Source organism: Pterocles gutturalis, unplaced genomic scaffold (genome assembly GCF_000699245.1).
Source record: "Pterocles gutturalis isolate BGI_N339 unplaced genomic scaffold, ASM69924v1 scaffold44642, whole genome shotgun sequence".
NCBI lineage: Eukaryota > Metazoa > Chordata > Aves > Pterocliformes > Pteroclidae > Pterocles > Pterocles gutturalis.
This window is the reverse complement of record NW_010117145.1, coordinates 1-20489: the sequence shown is the minus strand read 5'-3', so window position 1 is coordinate 20489 and position 20489 is coordinate 1. Positions and strand designations below refer to the sequence as shown.

The 20489-nt window shown below is 45.2% G+C and overlaps 1 protein-coding gene across 1 annotated transcript; it reads left to right on the top strand.

Moving 5' to 3' along the window:
* Positions 1 to 2624: 2624 nt before the first annotated feature.
* On the top strand, positions 2625 to 8416 carry MYD88 (myeloid differentiation primary response 88; the record flags this gene model as incomplete). The annotated part of the gene is made up of 4 exons (XM_010075693.1): positions 2625 to 2756; positions 4594 to 4774; positions 5924 to 6015; positions 7969 to 8416. Coding segments are annotated over 4 exons (560 nt in total), but the record flags the coding sequence as incomplete, so codon positions are not given.
* Positions 8417 to 20489: the final 12073 nt, after the last annotated feature.

Genomic DNA, 20489 nt, shown 5'->3' with positions numbered 1-20489 from the left:
GCTCGTGGAGGGGTTTGCTGCTGGGGGCAGCGGAGGTGGTGGTGGAAAAACCCCACGCGAGCAGAAAAGCCCTTCCCAGGCACGGGACGGTGTGAAAATCAGGATGTGTGGGTGTAGTGAGAGAGGAAGGTAGTTGGAGGGAGAGATGAGGGGTGTGTGGAACTGGGTAACGGGAGGGAAAACGAATTTCCGTGCAAACCGAAAGAAAATTGAGATAGGGCCAGCAAGAAACAGTGATCCCAGTGCTGTTTTGATAACTTGTTTTGTACAGACTCTTCATATTCTGCATGAACAGAGAAATTCAAAGATGTAAGAACTGTCATCAGAAGGGGAAATTTACCGCCGAAGGATTTCTGAGGCCAGAGACTCCTCTGAAGTCCTGTCTTGTATAAGGTAGTTTATTACTGGGTTAAGTGATGAAGAAATAATAAATCTCATTTCCTGTTTCTTACGGAGATAAATGCAGATGTAGAAAATCATCTAGGTAGACAACCTGACCAAGAAGCGATGGAGGATTTTCCCATTCTCCTGTGGATCTTCCTACCCATGAACGCACACTGAAGACTTGGTTTTGGGAAAGAAAAAGAGTCAAGTGTGCTTTGCAATCCACCGATCAGAGGTTCATAACAAACAGCAGAAGCTTCTGGCTGTGCGAGAGAGCTGGGGCTTCACTAAAACGTTGGGCATCACCTAGGCTGCTTCTGGCCCCGAATTCAGGAGCTGGCTGGCTGGAGGGGAATGTGGTGGATGGTCTTTGTCAGAACCTGAATAGAGAGCAGAGTGAGTGGGAGGAACCTGGGCTTCAGGAAAGTCACAAGTTTAACCTGGCAGTGGGTCATGCTGATAAGAGGAAACATAAATTCTTAGAAGAAAAACCCGCTGAGGGCTGTTCAACACAGAAATATTGCCTCTGACTCAGGAAGTTCCTTAAATGCAAATAGTCCAAAAGACAGATTATAAAAATAGATTGTAGATTATAGCTAAAAGATAAGTTATTTTAGGAAAATATCACTGTACACTTATTTTATTCTTACGTTCTCTCCTAGGCATCTTGTTTTTGACCACTGCTGGAGACAGGATGCTAGGCTAGATGGACCTTCAGCCTGACCCAGCATGGCCATTCCTATTTTTTATTGGTTTTGGCTGAGATTTGCAGCTAGGGCCTGTGACCTGTTGCTAGCACTCTGAGCTCTTGCAGAAGTCAGAGGTATTTACACTTGCAAGAGAAAAGGAAGTGGATGGTTGCATGCCCTCTTACGCACGGTATTTCTTGATGCCAAGGGCATCTTTGTTTATGCCGTTAGGAGTCTTGCAGTGGGATTCAGCTCTGAATCAGAAGACATCAGTATTGAGGTTTCTGCAGTCTGTGCTTTCGTTATAGGAGGTGCAGATCTGGGGCATGATTCCGCTGCCCACGGGAAGGCACTCCAAGTCGTTTGAGAGGCATCAGGATATCCCACACAGCTTCCACCTCGTGGTGGACACAGGTCATTCACAGGGCCAGTGTCACACCCGATAGCCTGTAACAAAAGTCTGTGATCTCTCAAGTGACACCTGGTGCCTTTGGGCAAATGAGCCAAGCTTCTTTGGGACACAGCATCCCTGTTAAACACACCTCACTGGTGCTGTGCAGCTGCAGGGGACTTGTTTGGTTTGTGGTTTCTGCTGCAGAACCAGTTCCTGTCTTCTCATTGCGTGCTCCGTTCCTGGCTATGCTTAGGATGCTAAAAATTGGTGTTAATCTTTTTGTTAATTCCTGGTTTCAAATCTCCCTTTTACTTTCAAGTTCTTCTGTAATTGCATATTGCAGAGTGGCAGAGGCTGCAGGGTTTCTTGTCACTTCTCCAAAGACTTTACATTTACATTTATCATTCATTTTTAAACAAAAACTGTTTATAATGGGTCTGTGTCCCTCACCGTCCTGTTCGGGAAGTTCACAGCAGCAGATGTGCCAGGCCTCCTGACCCTTCAGTTATTGCACAGGGGATGTACACACCCACTCTGCGTGAGATACAGAGGATCTCCCCTAGTTGTTGCACAACGTAAAGCCTGTTTTAGGGGTTCGATAGAATTCTACATGGTCCTCCTGTGTGTGGTGAGTGGATGTACTCATCATCATCACCTGCAGGTCTGTCCGACGAAGGCCGATGCTGTGAATCAGCTAATGTGTGTCTACACTTATTAATAAAAGACAATATGAAGACTTCTAATTGAGAATCCCCATCCCCCCCAATTATTTGATGATTTTAAATACTCCAAAATGCATAGCAATGAGAGCAGACAGTAGAGCTGAGACCTGCTACATACATGATGCAGGCTCTTTAAGATGTACTGGGATATACTAGAACTAAGGATAAAAGGAGGAGATTGGTTTAAAAGAAAGTACTTTGCACAACAAGAGTGAGCTTCAGGAATTAATTATTAGAGGAGGTGGTGGTGGCATCAAGAGGTTCAGAAAAGGGGTAAGAGAAATTCCAGGACACGAGGTCCACAAACAGGTGCCAAAAACCAGACAGGGGTTTTCCCTCTGATATCCCTGATCCGTGGAATAGCTATTCCTCTTCTAAAGAATGCCACCAGTGTAAAAGCACCATCACAGGAGCCTCTTGCGTGTGTTTTTGCAGAGGAGGACTGTAAGAAGTACTTACAAAGGAAGCAGGAGCAGGCTGACCAGCCTCTGCAAGTGCCAGCAGTAGACAGCAGCATGCCGAAGACGTCAGAGCTGATGGGCATCACCACCAGGGACGATCCGTATGGTAAGCAGCCACGATCCCATTGCTGTGCGATACCTCATGTTGGAATTGCCTTCAGCTGGAGCAGATCCCTGTGAGAAGTGCAGAAAACCTGTTTGCTTTCATTACTACCCATGACCTTTCATAGCCTAGAATGCTCGAGCTGGTAGTCTGCAGGCACTTTCATTTTTCCTGTTCTCAGGGCAGAGAGGAGAAGCAACCCTGGGGAAAGCTGTGCCCAGAAACAGGCTGGCACAGAGCCCACTGGACACGCGTGGGAGGAGACTTCCCAGAAATGTGTCCCTTTAGCGCAGCCTGGCACAGAGCGACAGCTGCTGAAAGCGCAGCGGGCTGGAGCAAAGGGGGAAGGATGTCAGAGCTGATTGCCTTGGCTGCGCTGCCCTGGCTTCAGCAGATTGAACCACCTTGAATAAAAAGGAAGCGGGATTTGAAGCACGGCTGGGTATGAAGTGGGAGGTGAGGGGAAACACCGTTCAGTGTGTGTGAGCTCGCTGGGCTGTGCGTGTGCAGCCATGTGCATATGCAGTTGTGCGCTGGGCTGCGTTTCTGCATTTCTAACCACGTGCTGGGCTGCGCACACAGCCGTATGTGTGCACGCTGGGCTGCGTGTGCGGCTGTGGGCTGAGGAAGCGGACGTCCCGTAAAGTTCTGTGATGGACTAACATCTGAGGCTGAACAGAGATGTGTCAGCTCACCTCTTGGGGTACTCCCCTGGCTAGACTGGCTTTGGGTGGGCACCTTTGCTGGACATGAGGACATCATTAACCCTCCCCAAATGTCCACAGACCATATGCTGGTGTTTGTACACGGCAGCTTTGCCTGACGTGACCCCCAAGTTAGTGCTGTGCCCCGAAAGCAGTACCCTCAGTTTGACTAACCCAGCAGCCCCTTACCCTTCTGCTTGACTGGATGCATTGGGGCTGGATCTCCTGCTGGGTTGATAGTTTTCTCAGCAAATTTTAGAGCCTGACTTATTTTTTCACTGTGGTAGGCTTTAACTGGCGTAAAAACTTGAAAGTATATGTAAACATTGATACAGGAAAAAAATAACACAGTGGGAAACTATCCAGCAGTATTAAGGCACTTAATTATGAGAAATATTGCCCTTAAAGTAGAGCACTTTGATATTTGGATAAGTGCTAAATGAACAAGAGCTGTCAGCCATTAACACCTTCGGAAAAAAGGGCCATTTACTTAGGATATGACTTCAGGTACCCAGGTATGACATCTTAGCCATAAAAATCACAGTTTGCAAATTTCAAAGCCTGCCTCGAAGCTCAGTAGACAGCGGATGTCAGGATGTTGCTGGATGAAGGGCCTGCAGGAAGGTTTTGGTTGGGAAGTTTGAATCTTAGGGACCTGAACTAGAGAACTAGGACCCAGAGACATGAGGATATTTCAGATCCTTAACTCCCAGTAAAGTGCCAGAGCATTGGGGCACTGAGTTACATCCTCTGGGGTACTCTGTTCCCTCTGGCTCTTCCCAGACCCTGTCTCCCCTGCCTTTCCTGGAGCTGGATGTTATTGCCTCTGCAGATTTTGGATTTGTGCATCTCAGCTACCCTTCCCTATCCACTGCCAGCAAATGGGGGTTTATGTGAGTAGCCCGGACTGCGAACCAAAGCGGTCAAGGCGCTGACATGTGTTACATCTTGCCAGTGTTATTATGGACAGGAGTCTGGTCTGGGAAAATGTTAAATTACCTTTGCAAGTTTGGCCAGAGCTTGTCTGTCAAAGCTCCTGATGCTGAGTCAAAGTCAGTGGGAGCTAGTGAAAGTTCACTGCAGGAGTTAACTTCATTTATAGTTCACGATGACAGATAAACTTTTAATGATTTCAGGGAGCGGAACAGAGATGTTTGATGCCTTCATCTGCTACTGTCAGAAAGACCTTCAGTTTGTGCAGGAGATGATCAGGGAGCTGGAACAAACAGAGTTCAAACTGAAGCTCTGTGTATTTGATCGGGATGTCTTGCCAGGAACGTGTGTGTGGTCCATCAGTGGAGAGCTTATAGAAAGGAGGTAAGTGAACCGCTGTTCTGGACAGCCGAGTGTAACGGAACATTACATTCATTTTACCCTGGTGTCTGCAGTGTAGTCCCAGGGAAGCAGTAAAAATCCACAAGGATGTCTTTATGGGGTTTGCTTTATGCTCTTGGCTCAAGAAGGAAGGCCTGAGCATTCCCAAACATGTCACTTCATTGTGATCACAAGGAAGATGCCACTACAGTGATGCCACTTAGGTTTGAAGCCTTTTCTCTTGGCTGGAATATCCTGCACTCCCATCTCCGGAGGTGATCTGGAAATGAGTACAGCTCCAGGCTGAGTTGCCTCCACCCACCGTGTGGAGTTTGAGGGGACAGCACTGGTGTTGGCTCTGGCACTGACTTCAAGGATCCTTCAGACCTTTGTGGGACTCGGGTGTGGTGGGAGTGTGGGACATAAACACAACTCCCCAGATAGAGACTCACATATATAAAGTGCTTTCCAGTGTGAACGAGGGAACTTCTGGCCCTTGGAGCAATTTGCTTTCACAGTCCTGCCAAACTGGGCTCAGTGAAAAATCCCAAGGCAGCTGTTTGGGTTTTAAGCATCAGCCCTTCAGAGGGAGGTAGCTTGGTGTTAGCAGAGACCCTCCTGAGGCCTCACTGTCCTGGCTGTGGTACAGCATAGCCTTCCGTAAAGAGCCTAATGTGTGGTTTACAACCAGGCACCTCAAACAAATGTAAGTAACAAATCAGAGAATAAAGCTCAAATTTATGAAATTGGGTAAATTCACAGTAATGTGAGTACAGTAAAGCTCTGTCCAGTTCATTCTGTGTTAAAAAGTACCGGTTGTGCTCAGTCAATAAAGGCAGCATGTAAGCAGATAATTAAGATGGCATTGTTTGTAATGTACGGACAGAGGACCACATAAAAATTCCACGGACAATCTGGACTTCGCTATTTCTTCGTTTCTAGTATATGAACGTGTATCTGTAATCAGGTTTTTGTGTGTAATGTAGCTGTCTGTCAGTCCTTGCTCTGGAGTTAATTGCTGCTGAAACACAGCTGGTGGGTTCTTTTCTCCACCAGAGCAATCCAGAGGAATGCCTACTTCGACCACCAAGAATAAGAAGCATTTCTGTTGGCAATTTGTTTTTTTTTCTCCCCTGGCTGCTTTCTATTCAGGTGTCGGAGGATGGTGGTCGTCATTTCAGATGATTACCTGGAAAGTGATGAATGCGATTTTCAGACTAAATTTGCTCTTAGTCTTTCCCCAGGTAAGTTCTCACAAATATCCCATTTAAAATTGCATATCAACATAATAATTTTTTATTACAGTAATACCTCCAGCTGAGATAGGTGTGCTGTACTTACTATTGGACACTGCACAAATGCAGAATGAGGGGGTAGTCTGAGATGTGTTTAAACAAATGAGATAAAAATGGGTGAGAAAGGAGAAAATAAATAACTGATAGTTACAGAACCGGTAACTCAGTCTCAGACCTGGGTTCTCACCACTGACCTACACTTTGTGTGTGTAAAAGTCCACCCAGACGCAGGGCTTGCCCTGGGCGTAATGCCCCTCACTAAGCAAACGCAGATATCGCTGTTAGAAGCAGCCGTTAAAACTAACGGTGGCTTTATAATTTTGTTGTGCAGGCAGGGACCTGGACTTGGTTCCTTGCCCTGCCATTGACCTTCTGCATGACCGTGAGCGAGAAGCTCAGCTGTCTGTGCTTCAGTGCTCCAGCTGTCAAGTGGGCTAACGCTGCCTGCTTCAGAGATGTCAGGCTTGTGAAGTGCTTCAAGAGCCATGCAGGAAATATTCTACTGAAGAGAAAAGTATTATAATAAATTCAGGGTGTGAGTAAATGGTGGGATTAGGGTAACAGATAATGAACATGCAGCTTTTTGCAGAGATCCGTGAGTATCGTGGACAGGCAAAGAACATATGTAATGAGTGTTCAACTTGGATTGAAAAAATCTGTATTATGTTCTGAATTTAAAAGACGTCAATTTATTTCTGTCAAGTCTGTTCAGATTGCTTTACTCAAACCACTAGTTATCCTACATCTGCGTTTGTTGCTGGGGAGTAAGTGCAGCACAGCCTAATGGTATGGAGGATATGTAACATCAGGAGAATTGTCTGTGTGTAAAGTCTCCTTTCTAGATGAGGTATCTGACACGGTGTTATAAGTGACGTGTCGGAGGTTAAACTGGAAACGCGTGACAGAGCAAGGAATTAGCTCCATCTTCCTTGACACAATAACTTCATACGATGGCCGTTAATCCATTGAACACCCCTAGCATGTTGCATAAGCCCCCAACCATCAAGATTTGTAGCAAAGTCCTTTTAGTTCTTCACCATTTTTTGTTGGCATCCTATCTTTCATTAGAACAACAGGAAAAGAAATGCCCATCTGTGTGTCATGGCCTGAGCTCTACCAGTAAAAACACGCGTCTAAGTACAGGCTGACAGAAATCACAGAGTTACGTGTTCGTGTGAGGTAAATAATGCACGAAGGGTTTGGTGGCATGTTCTGGGAGCTCCACAGATTACTTAAGCATCTGCTGCAGTTATGAAATCTTGGTTTCTTGCCTCATACAGGTCTCGGTGTCATCACTTGGGCTGGGTGGCATGGTTTAGCTGGCGGCAGGTGTCCCTATAGAGAATTATAAGGGGAGAGGTTCCTTCAAGCAGCAGCAGTCACAGGGAGAGTTGTCTGATACTGTGGGTGCCTCAAAAAAAGCATTCATGTTAGCAGAGTGATTCCTTGCAGCCCCTTGTTGGGTAACATCTGCAGCATATCCGCGTAAATCAGCGTAGGAAGGAAATAAAATGGAGATAACCCAGCAAAGCTGACCATCTAGAAGCAGCTTTGTCTAATGTTCTCTTCCTGCACACCTGGCAGCAGTCAGGACTGTATATTCCTGTTTGCGTTTCACAAGAACCTCTGCTCTCTTGTTTTATAAATCTGCGGTTCATTAGGCCTTATCGCTCCCAGTTGGGATCAGCGCAAGCTGCCCTACGCATGGTAGATGGGGCCCAGCTACGTATTTGAGTGAAATGTTCTTAGCAGAGGGCTTGGGATTCAGAAACTTGCTCCGCGGAGTGATAGCTAGTTGCATTATGATGTGTGTGCTGCTGTGGGGAGAAAATGGAGAGAAAATTGATAGAGGATCTGACTGCAGCTCCGTGTAATCCTCTGCCTGTGTGACCTGTCTTTCAGGTGCTCGTCTCAAACGGCTGATTCCAGTCAAGTGCAAAGCCATGAAGAATGAGTTTCCAAGTATCTTACGGTTCATTACAATTTGTGATTATACCAATCCTTGCACCAAAAAATGGTTCTGGACGAGACTGGCAAAATCCCTCCTGCTGCCGTGATGCAAAGTCATGAGAGCTCGATGCTTTTTTGTAATCTGTCCTGGCTGTGCCTTCAGACTGTGGTGTTGTTAGACACAGGGTCTTTTGCCACTTCAGAACCTGGATCCTTGCAATCAGTGTTTGGAGCCTGTGACCGGGAGCAAAAAATTTTCTCTAGCACCTTTTTTATAATTCGGAAGGGGAAATAAAGCAACTGTGTGGGTGTTCCTGCTCAAGTCCGTGAGCAACAGCACCCAGCACTTTTGTAGTAAGCACTTGAACTGAAAATACAGAAAATATACGTTTAAGGACTGAGTGTCTGATACAAGAAGGCTCTGTTGTAAGCATTTAATAAGACCTCAAAACCTCAAACTGCAGGCTTTCTTAAATATTTCCTATTATTTTAGAAACTGTTTAATGGCTACAGCAAAATGTCTATGGTGGGTTTGTTGGTTTTTTTTTTTTTCATTCCAGTGAAATCCCATGGCTGCTTGGCAACCTGCAGAACTGAGGTTTCAGACTCTCTTTGTGACCGACCCGTGCTGTAAGAATTTTGTCAGTCTTGTTAGGGGGACCCAGCAGCTGGCCCTGCTGGGGATGATGTCCCCTGCCCTACGCTGCAGCCCTGGTGTTGGGCAGCATGGGGGAACACGTGGGCTCTCCCCAGCCCGTGCTTGTTCTGAGGGCAGACGGTCTCCTTCAGTCTTTGTTTTGAAAAAAGAAGTGTATTTTAGTTGTTAAAGCACTGCAAAGAAATTAATGGTTTTCCCGTTATTCTTAGCAATATCTGCAAAGTTAGAGCAATTATCCTTGTAGTTATAACTAATGCAGAATTACTGGGCTTGGTTTATTCTCTGGGGATGTTTTCATCCTCAAGTTCGATCACAATATTCCTGTCCCGTGTTCATTTACAGGGTAAATCCCTTGTCACTACCATTTTCCGAGGCGGTCCTTCAGATTTAAGGTGTCCCTGCCCATGGCAGGGGGTTGGAACTAGATGATCTTTAAGGCCCCTTCCAACCCAAACCATTCTGTGATTCCATGATTTGCATAATGTGGTTATTTTTTGCTCATTGAAAGCAAGAAGTGTAAGGAAAGACGCGTTTTTACCATGTCGGTCATGTTTGTCCGTTCAGATCACATTTAATTAAGTGACCTTATACCAGAATTTTATATTCCCAGATCTTATTAAATGATTACAATAGTGCTTTAGTAGAAAGTAAGTCTTAATATATATATTTTCAGTGAAAGGTCTTACTTTCTGCTGTTGCTCAGGGACTTGTCCAGGAACAGAGCTGTGCACCTAAGTGGGTCCAAATCTTAAAACTGTTTCACCTTTAAGAGCCTTCCAAAACACATCAGCTTTTGGGATGCCTCAAAGGTAGAGGGATAAATATTGAATAAAGAGTGTATTAAAATGCCAATTGGGCTGTTTAAAATATAAAAGCTAATGTTACATTAATAGGAAAGAGCATATTTTAATTAACCACCATGATTATTAATGTATTTCTGCAAGTAAGGCTGGGAGCAACATTGATCCTGCTGTGCTTGTTAGAGTGAGCCTTGAATTCTGCAGAGTAACTTGTGGATCTCGTCAGTTCTCAGTCCTCAGGGGTGGGAGGCAAGGGTTGTGCCCAAAGTAGCATTTTAAAGCGATCTGTTGGTGTATTAAATGGATTTACAGTAAATATTTACTTCCTAAATTGAGAAGAGAGGAATCTTGCTTATGTATCTGCAGTTGCTTGAACTCTGCCGCTGCGTTCATTATTTCAGCTACTGGCTCATGTTGATTTTATGGCTTAATGTTTTACTAGTTTACTTTTTTAAGTTTGCATCTGGATATGATTTTTATTTTTTTTTTAAGGATTTGTTTTAAGGCATTATCAGGGCTGGGGTGCTGACAGGAATGTTTGTTCCTGCCTTTCCCTCACCCACCCCATCAATGAACGGTCCCTTACCAGGGGGTGCTACAAAGTCCTGTCCACACACCGCTGCTGGTTCCTCCTGGCCCTCAACCTGAACACGGTGCAGCTTGTTCACGCACATCGTGTTAGCATCAGGGGCTGTTTTTGGATAGGCCCATGAGCTGGGGTGTTTTTCAGTCCCTCCTACAAATACAACAGCTGCCATCGTGCCAAGGTGATGTTTGCATCTCTCTTGTCTTGCTAGAACAAGTGAGAAGTCTGTGGACCTGGGAGAAGAAAAGTGAAGCTGATGATGGGTTTCTAAATAGTTCATCTTCATGTCCTATTGCCCTCAGGCCGCTCCTGCAGAAGCAGAGACAGCTGCTTGCCTCCGGCTTTCTGCATAATCATTAAATGTTAATTATAGAAGAGTTTCTGGAGGCTGCTTGATCCCCAGGCGCTCCTGGGGCTCAGTGAATTCTCATACTCTGGGAGTGTCTATAAACATTAATTATGGGTCATTACTCGCAGGAACCAAACCAGAATCCTCTTGTTTCGAGAGCTGAAAGGACTCTGGTAACTAATTATGGGGGAGCACAAGCAGAGGAGGCTGCGCTGCTGACGCTAGAGGGAAGCAATGGCCCGTGCTGGCACCTGCGAGCCATCCTGCCGCTGGCTGGGATGGAGGAGAGACGCAGGGATGGACCTGCTGCACGGCCGGGGTCTGGGAGGGAGATAAGAGGAATGGGTTTTCTTCCTCTGCCCCTTGCACCCTCTTCTAAGGAGGGTATACCGAAAACAGTGAGAATTTTGGCAGATTGAAGCTTGTGCAGTGTCTTATGCGCAAGTCCCAACAGCTGGTTTGAGACTTGGGATGTTCCAAATAAGGAGAAAATAATAGCAGCAAAAATAGTAATTGTAGCAGATGATCTGGTGATTGCCGAACAGGCAAAGTGCTGCTTCTGCAAGGGAAGCAAAAATGAGAGCTGAGTTTCTAAACCTCCTGACTTCCAGTAGATAAATCCAACATTCCAAATAATTGTGAAAGATGTCAATGCTTTGGTGGGATCTCATTGTCACCTGGGCAAGTATTGCTGTTGTCAGACTGTTGCTTTCTTATAAGCAGGTACAATTGGCTTGTAGGCTAAAATAATTATTTTGGAGTAAAGTGAGGTAACAGCCCTAAAACATAAAATATGTGCTTTAAATATGTATCCTCTTCTATGTAAAAAACAGAATTTATTCTGACATTTTCATATCTGTCTTGTCATGGTAATTTGATGAAGGGTGACTGTGTGAATGATTTTGTTTCTCACTGAAATTGTCCTTGAAGCTGTTAGTACCAAATCATTTATTTTTATATAGATACATATATATTTGTATTACTTTCTATCTTGATACAAATCTGTGGAAAAGCATACGTGTTGTATAGCCACTCTGAAAATAGTCAACAATTCTGTGTTTTTTCCTGCTCAAAAAAACAACTTTTGCTACTTGTGAAAACATTTTAAAATAAAAGGATTAAAACCCAGCAGGCTGAATCTCCTTCTTGGGCATCAGAGGATAAATACTATGTCTCAAAATGAAGTGTTAGTGAGAAATAATATGGGCTAGTTCTTTTTTGTTTTCTTGTTTGGCCTAAACAGCATCCTCAGTGGAGGCTTTTGGCTGTATCTGCAAGAGAGAGAGGTAGAGTTGTGTCACATCAGGAGGAAAATTATCAAGAAATTGTACTGCAGACACGTGTGGTTCCTCTCCAGGTCTCACTTCTGGCTTTGCGGTCTGCATGGCACCGTGCTGGCCTTGCTTCAGCCCTGGTACTCAACAGGCTGGAGGGGCCAGAGCCAGGACTTCCGCTGTCCAGCCCCAGCATGGAGGGATGCTGGATCGATAGCTCCTGCTCCACATCCTTTCGGAGGCCCCGGCAGGGGATATGTGGCAGTGCAGCGACCTGGAGGATTTTGCCAGCTTTATTCCTTTGGCTGGGCATCAGTCCAAGACGAGGGGAAATAACTTACAAACCCAGCAGCTGTCAGGCCAAGGCCCTGCCCCAGGAAAAGACGAAGGATCACTGAATCACGGAAGCGTTGGTTGGAAGGAATTTCTGGAGGTCAAGGACGAGCTGCACTTCACAACAGCAGGGGCTATATGCTAAGCTGCTGGTGAGACATTATTCTCTACACAGGGTATGAAGTAATGTCTTTGCTATGGCTACTATGAGTGAACATATGGTCAGTGATATGGAAACCATCTCTGAATTCATTATTCCAGATAGAAATCGCTGGCAAGAGCAGCCTGCCAGGAGAGCCCCACTCCCAGAACTCCTGGCATCCCATCACTTTCAGCGCGGCTTTACACCGCTGGCCTGTGTGCATGTTTTCGAGCAGTTAATGATTTTTGCCTCTATTTGGCAGTAGCTCAGATGCGGGTGGGGTCAGGAGGTCCAGCTGCGGTTGCTCTTTTTATCTCTCATTCCTCTTGTGCCAACGAAATATTCCCAGTCCTCTGTTTCACTTTGATGCAGGAATGTTGGTGCCATTTCCTCGTTTACTGGAGGACAGCGTTTACCTGCTGAAATCCAGTAACTGCTGCAGAATATTCTAAGCTTCGGAGATGGAAGGTGAGAGATGAAGTATTGCCCCTCAACAGATCAAATTCTGTTCTTCATTATGCTGACATAGAAAGAGTTGTTTTATCGTGATTGAGGCACTGCTTGGTCCAGAGGGCACATTTACTGGAAGAAAATTAGCATAGGGAGGAAAATGTAATTATGCATAAAAAGGGCTGGGAAGAATGTTGTTTGAACATCTTGGAAACATTTTAATAAGGCAGTAAAAAGAAACAAAACCTCCAAGGTTCACATCAGTGGAAAGCATGCTAATAGAGCTTATTAAAAAGCACCTCTGTCAGACCTAGTGGGGTTTTACCAGACAATTAGACATAGAATCACAGAATGGTTTGGGTTGGAAAGGACCTTAAAGACCATCCAGTGCCACCCCCTGCCATGGGCAGGGACACCTCCCACTAGCCCAGGTTGCTCAAAGCCACATCCAGCCCGGTCTTGAACCCCTCCAGGGATGGGGCATCCACAGCTTCTCTGGGCAACCTGGGCCAGTGTCTCACCACCCTCACAGGAAAAAAATTTCTTCCTAATATCTAATCTAAATCTCCCCTCTTTTCAGCTTAAAACCATTACTCCTCATCCTATCGCTACACATCTGGAGTCTCTCCCAGCTGCCTGCCAGTGGAGGGGCTTCAATTCCAATTTCTCCAATTCCTACACTCGCTTAGGTTGGGTTTTGGTGGGGCTGGACTGGAAAGAGGGAACGACTGTGGTCTGCATTGGCCATTAAATATTTAACTATATCTCTTTATAAAAGGTTGCTTGGAACTTTTTTCCTCCTGTTTCCCACCCACCTTCTCGCTGCCCTGCAGTATCTGGGGCTGAGCCTGAGGACAACACGGTTTCTCCGTGCTGCGCTTTCAAGCACGTGCAGAGCCCTCCCGGGTGAGGAGGCAGGTGGCAGATGGCTGGAAGCACAGAGGCACTGGGAGAAACGTGCCAGGGTTTCCTCAACAGCTAAGCATCTCCCTGGGCAGCTCTCAGCCCTACCGTGTTTTAGAGCAAAGCAGCGTGCCAGGCTGGGTGGTAGCGTGTCAGGCTGGGTGCCAGCACACGGTGGGGAAGGATCGGTGGGTCCTGCTGGCCCGTAAGGTGGGTGGCGGCTGGTTTCACCTGTGCTGAGGGAGCAGGAGAGCTCTGAGGATGAGGCGGCAGGTGAGGCGATGCAGGACCAGGAGGAGAACCCTTTCTCCAAGCCCAGTGAGAATGTGTGGGCTCAATGCTACAGATCTTGTCTGGTTTGTTAATGAAATTAAAGTCATAAGGCAATTAAATGGGTCTTTATCTGCTGTTTGGGGTGCTAAAGTTAGGAAAAGAATAGACTCACGGGAAATATTTAGGCAAATGCAGGGGTTACGATGGAATGAACTTTCACTAAGTTTTTGCAGCATTTTTCTGGCTCTAATCTTCATCTATGTTTGCCTTCTGTTTGTGTCAGCAGAACTAAAAGTAAGTCGTAAGGTGCTTAACTGCTTGTGTGCCAGTTTATGATGTTGCCTCAGAAACAAAAAATACCATTCAGGAGGGGAAACAGGGTAAGTGAACATGAAGGTCCATGTGCAGTCCTTCTTCTGCTGGAGCCACGGCGGACTCTGGGGATTGCTTTACAGCAACGTCTTCAAAAGTGTTCAGAAATGTGGGTGACGGAAATGAGACGTAAAGTCCTTTGAGCTGAGGACTAAAATGGACATTGGCCTTAAAATGGCAGTGTCTCAGCACTTCTAAAACCTCACATGTGTATGCAAAGAACATAATTTTTCAATATTAGTAAAGGGCTTTTGAGATCTTTAGAAAGAAAGGCAAAGAAGAGAAGCATTCTGTTTTTTAGTCTAAAGGTATTCAGTCGAAGAATGAATATTCCTGGTTTTCCTAACAGTTATTCTTCGGTGTCCTTGGTGACTTAACCTCTCCTAGCACTGTGTCTGGGATCTGCTTAGCTGCATTGTTTTATCGAGCATCGGGAATGGAAGCTTTTAAGATTTTCTATCTGAGCTCTCCAAAATCTCGCCTCATCAGCATGCTGCTCTCGGCAGACGGGTTTTTCTTCAGCTCCAAGACATGCATATTGATCAGTCATTTTCTTTTGTTACCTAGCATCCTCTCATCGATTTTAATTGTTCGCTATTGAAGAGGAAGCATTCACTACATGTAGAATTACCAACTATGAAATTTTGCTTTCCGCACATTTCACCAGACGGTGCCCGCAGCTAAGCCCTTAGGAGCGGTGGGTACCTCTTCAGCTAGAAATCTGCACAAATGATGCAGCAGTCAATTTTTCTCTATAAAATCGATTTATGACTCTCTGTGACAGCTTTTCCTGCCACATGATTTCACACTTCAGTGATTTGTTTCCGAGATGCCATGCATGGTGGGGTTTTTTTTTTGTTTTTTTGTTTGTTTGTTTGGGTTTGGTTTTGTTTTGTTTTGTTTTCACAAAGGGGTGGTGGTGGTAATCTATTTAATGTGCAGGTACTCCTGTCTTCCCATTTCCCCTTTCCTGCCACTGTCCTTAACAGATGTGCATGTGACTTCAGGTGACTCCTAGTGACTCTCCTCTTGTGGCTCCTCTCCAGCTCCTTGTCAGCCCACAGGGCTGCTCCTGGGCATTCCCTGAAGTTTCCTCTCCTGCTGCTAAAGTGGGACAACTTCTCCAAGACAAACCTTTAGCTTGGTCCTATATCTAATAGACAGCTGGATCCTCTCATCCCCATGGTGCTAAATATCAAAACTAGGAGCTGGTGCAATTCATTAACTCTTTTCCTTCTTCCTGCAAAATATCTTCTTAGATTGTTCCCATCTTTTGAAAACATTCCTTCACTCTCAGAGGGCTTTCATTACAAATATTTCCTGAAGGCTCTGTATGTAAGGACCATGGTTCCCTCCCACTGTTTCTCTGATTCTAGGTTTCCCTTTATTTCAAATAGAGACACAAAAAGGATCCTATTTTTAGCAGCCAGCAGTCAATGACACAGGAATTCATGAGTAGGGAGGAAAGGATGTGAACTATCCAAACAGATTTTTTTTTCAAATGAGATCTCTTTACATTCCTATTGCCATAGTAATAAGCTATGAGTCATTGTTACACTGAACTATTAGACTATTATTGTAAACTCATGTCATTAGAATCTCCTAATGTGAGCCACAAACGTCGCCTGGCCTCAGCTTAGCTGGGTTCGAGGAGATATTGGCCGTTTATAAGGATAAGAACAATATTCCCTCACAAATCTTATTCCCAGATGGCAAGAAGCGAATGAAATCTTATTCAACCCTATCTTTCTACTCCTAGGGTTTCTCTTCTCACTGCCTTTTAAGAGATTTCATTTTGCTTCATTATAATCTCACAGAAGATGTTTTATTTTATTTCTTCAAAGTTTGCCAGCTGTAAATTGGGTCTGAGCACTCCCAGCAGACAGAGTATCCATGCTGTATCATGTGAGAGCAGCACTGTCTCCTCCAAAAGCTGCTTTCCGTGTTCAGTCCTGCCATGGCTAGCCCTCAGAAGGAGATTTAAGTACCCAGGGACACTTGGGTTTTCTCTGCTGCAACAGCATGTGGCAAGGAGGGGATCTTCTCTGGCGTTGCTAAACTGATTTCTCTCAGGAGTTATGTCCAGACTGTGTATTTTTCTAAAGGAGTGTCGTTGAATAATAAAATGTCCAAAATGGTCTTAAATACACACATGGAGCTTTATGTAATAGACTCAACAGTCCTTGGCCATCCTTCATCAGCTGCAAAAGAGGAGTCGGGCCAGGTGTACCCACTTGTCCGTCAAGGTCTGGGTGCTTGCATCAGGCTTATTTTGCACTTTCAACAAGGGAAAAAGCTCTGAAACACATTTGCAACCCCTCTGTCCTGCTCAGCTGCTTAGAAAATGTTTTATGATGGAGATTTACCCTCCACAGAAAAGACCAGTGGGAAATCCTTTCTGTCCTCAGAAGCTGTGACATTCCCAGGGCGAAAAGAGGTACAGGCATGTGAAGTGTCTTTCATTAGCTCCTGTAAAGACAAAGCAGTATGAAGAAAGCATTATTGTAAACCAGAGGAGAGCAAGAGCCGAGTATTAAACTGTGGTTCAAGTATGTGATAATCAAGATCTCGTTATCATTATTTCTTAAACCTATCATCCATCTTAGATTTGAAGGAGGCAGCAAAGCTATGATTTGTTACAGAGAGGGTTAACTGGCTTTCAATTTTTATACCAAAAAATCACAAACTCAGAAGAAAAGAGTAAGAAGAAAAACTTGTCTTGCTTATAAGTTCTTTGCTTGTCTCCCGGAGCTTAAAATCTGGGGGATATTTTCAGTGGAGGAAGTAAGAGAACAGCACGGTGTTTCTGCTGAGAGGCAGTGGTGATGGGATAAGAAGTGTGTTTGCAGAGCGAAAGCTGTTTTCAGTAAACACACTGTGAGAACCAGAATTCACCTGTTAAAACTGGGCCTTCAGCTACTTGACTTCAAAGTGACCTCAGAGGTGAATTTAAAATGACTTAGCACACTGGCACTCACTGACGGGGCGGAGATAACGTGGTAGCACACAGGATCACTTTGGAGAACCTGCTGGTTTAGACTGGCATTTGGCTTGTGTTTTGAAAACAACTATAATTAAAAATGTGCTCCAGTTGGAGGGTTTTAAATCACTTCCCCTTCCTCCACTGCATGGTCCTCCCCTCATTTCTTAAAACACAAAGCAAAGATTCCAGGAAAAATCCCTGGAGATAAAGTGGAGGGTACTTGGTTAAATAATCAGCTGCTGTTTGATAGAGTAAGGTCCCTTCAATAAACCTGGAAGTGCTTCCACGAAGAAAGCATCGTGGGCAAATTTTGTAGTGAAACAAGGTCAGGCACTCTGCTTGCTGACACGCCTTTGCCTGATTCCGAACGCAATAAGACAGGCATTGTTGGGCTCCCCCTCGCTTTAGCGAGCCGTGCCTGTACCAGGCAGTTCCATAAGCACGCGAACTGCTATTGTTTGCAAGAATCCTGGTAGCTCATGCACAGTCACTTACAAACAGCGGTTTAAGATGCTTTAAAAAGCTTTTAACTAGAAACGTGGCAACAAATGTTGTGACCCCAAATGCCACTGAACTGTGACAGCAAACGCCTCTGCGTGGCTGTTCTGAAAAAGCAACTTCAACTGTAGAAGAAAATTATATACGTGAGAGTCCACATGAATAGTAAGATGAAATCTGCAGCGCCTTAATAGGCAAGCTAGACTAGTTTTTATCCGCCCAAGTATAAATGAAGTTAGTTTATGTTCACCCTTGGGATGCTGATAAAATAAATCAACTATCAAGGATCCTTTATGGGTACTACAGCTAGTAATGTCTGTGCGGTGAGTACTAGAATCACCAGCCTATACATCAAACATCAGTTTCACGATAGTCAATATTACATGAATGGAAAAAAAAAAAAGGCAAAGAGCTGGATAGTGCCAGTGAGTTTCATTAAAACAATAAGTAACTGGCCCACAAAGGCAGGAAACCCTGTGCCTTACGAGAATGAGACCATTTTGTGCGAATTTGTGTGCCTGTCGTGCAAAGGCTCCCAGCCACTTGATGGGGAATATGAGCCCTGAGGACATCCGTAAAATGCAGGTGCCAGAAGAAAGCCTTTATTCTGCAGGAGAATCAATGGGAGGAGGGCACTGCCTGCTCTAATCACCGTGGTGTTTTACTGGAAGTGTAACACGGGAAACCCAGCCCTGAGACTCTTTGTCAGACTGTAGCCTTCCCACCTGAAAGACGTCTGGAGTTTTTCCACTTCTCGGTCTCTCTCAGTTTCCCCTAAAGCCTTGTCCACTGGATATAGCAGGAAACTGCTTTTCCACTTCAGGTTTCTACTAAAATTTCTTGTTATTACAACAAACCACTTGATTCAACAGCACCACTTCACAGTCTTTCCTAAGTAGAGGCATTGCCTCTGCCTGAGGAGCTTACAGCCTACACGAGACAGACAAAATAAAGCAAATCAGGAAAAGCAGGATGAGCAGAACACTAACAATGAAACAGGAGAAGGTGCTGCTTGGAGGTCTGAAGTGGGCTAGGGATTAAGATCTATGTGGAAGCCAGCTCCCTTTTTTCATCCCTAATCAGACTCGGGTTGAAACAACCTGCGAAATGAATGAATGCAACAGCAATACACGATTTTTGAGGGATGCAAAATACTGAGTTCATTTAAAAAATAATACAGAATTTGTGGGGCCCAAATTCTACATGAATGAGATTTTGGTTCAAAAATGTGGAAATGCATTTTTCACTGCAGAGCTGGAAAACTAAAATACAGCGTTAATTTGGGTGTGCTCATGAGGCCACTGGTGGTCTCGTCAGTGCACATCTTAAATTTTAATTTCAATCAAAGTCTGTTATAATTCTTAACGAACAAGGCTCATTGTGGGCCTAATCCTGCCCCATTGATCTAAATCAATAGGGGTTTTAGCATTGCCTTCAGGGGGAGGATTTTCGGCCCAAAATAAGAGAATTCAAAATATGGTTTCAACTTTAAAACCACTGTGGTAAAATTAAGCATATATAAGCCTCTTTTTGTTGTTGACACTTGGCTCAAATCCATTTTTAACATGCTGTTAGCTACCAGAAATATGACACTGGCCACCCGAGTGCATGCTCTGGGGTAAAACCTGTTTTTAATTGCAATATAAACCCCTTTTATAACATGGTTAAAAGATCACAGAGACAGTTCCGAGCAGTAATTAAAGCATATTTAGCAAACACTAAAAACTGCTCAGCAGAGGAACATTTAACGCAGACAAGTAGGAAAAACAAACAGCTTTTCAGTTTCTGCCTTATGGACAGAGACCATCGTTGTTGAGTGCCTGCACAGCAGCAAGCGAGACGGGACTGTGAGCCTCTCGCTTCTGTAGGACAGAAAAAGAGGAGAAGGAAGGAGTTAGAGTCCTGTGTTAGGGAGCACAAGGGAAAATACTGGAGTCACACCATGCATTTGGCAGGGTACAGTGGCCCTCTACAAAGCCTGGTTCATCAGAGGCATCTCAGGAATTTGTCCTAATAAGCTAAAAATATGTATAACTGATGTTCTTTGACTCACAGTAGTGCCTGACATCAAGCTACCAGAACAGTGACAAGGAAAGAAGAATGAAACCTGATACAGAAATTCCCCACCAGTTCTCCTGATCGTTACTATCGAGTCTAGTGATATAGAGACACACTGGTTTATCTATTTTATGTCAGAAAAAAATACTTTAAACCTAAATATATAGACAGCAACCTTCGTGGGTTCATGGTACCAGCTAGCTTCATATTCCTCACTCTTAAGACTTTTTTTTCCCCCCACTGACCACCAGATGTACTTCTGAATGCATCCAGATCTACAAAGCTCCAGCTCCTGGTTTGTGGGCCGTGACCCATAGGGAAAGGGTGTTGGACACATCCAAGAATGTCGACATTGCAGTGTGGAGCAAGCAGAAGCATCCAGCAGCTGGGAAACCGGAGAATCGCTCATCCTCAGAGGCAGCGAGGAGAAACCAGGCCTTCTGATCCCTCCATACCCATCGTAACCCCGGGACCTATTTTTACACACGGAATGTGGATCCCCGAAGTGCCTGGGCCGGGCTCCACACCTGCTCACTGCAGGGTCATGGCCAGCGGGGAAACGGAAACGGGAGAGAGCGGCTTGGCCCTCTTTGCCTCGGGATTAAAACGTCCCTCCTGTCCCTCCTGGGCCAAAGCCGGGCAAGGCCACACCATGGCCTGCTGTCCTTCCTGAGGTGGGCTCCAGTGGGTCCTGCACACAAGGGAGACACCACAGGGCTGCCCGTCTGCCACCGTGTTTGGGAGGAGGGTGGCTGACACGCTGGGCCGCGGCCTGCCAGGCTCTGAACCCCGGG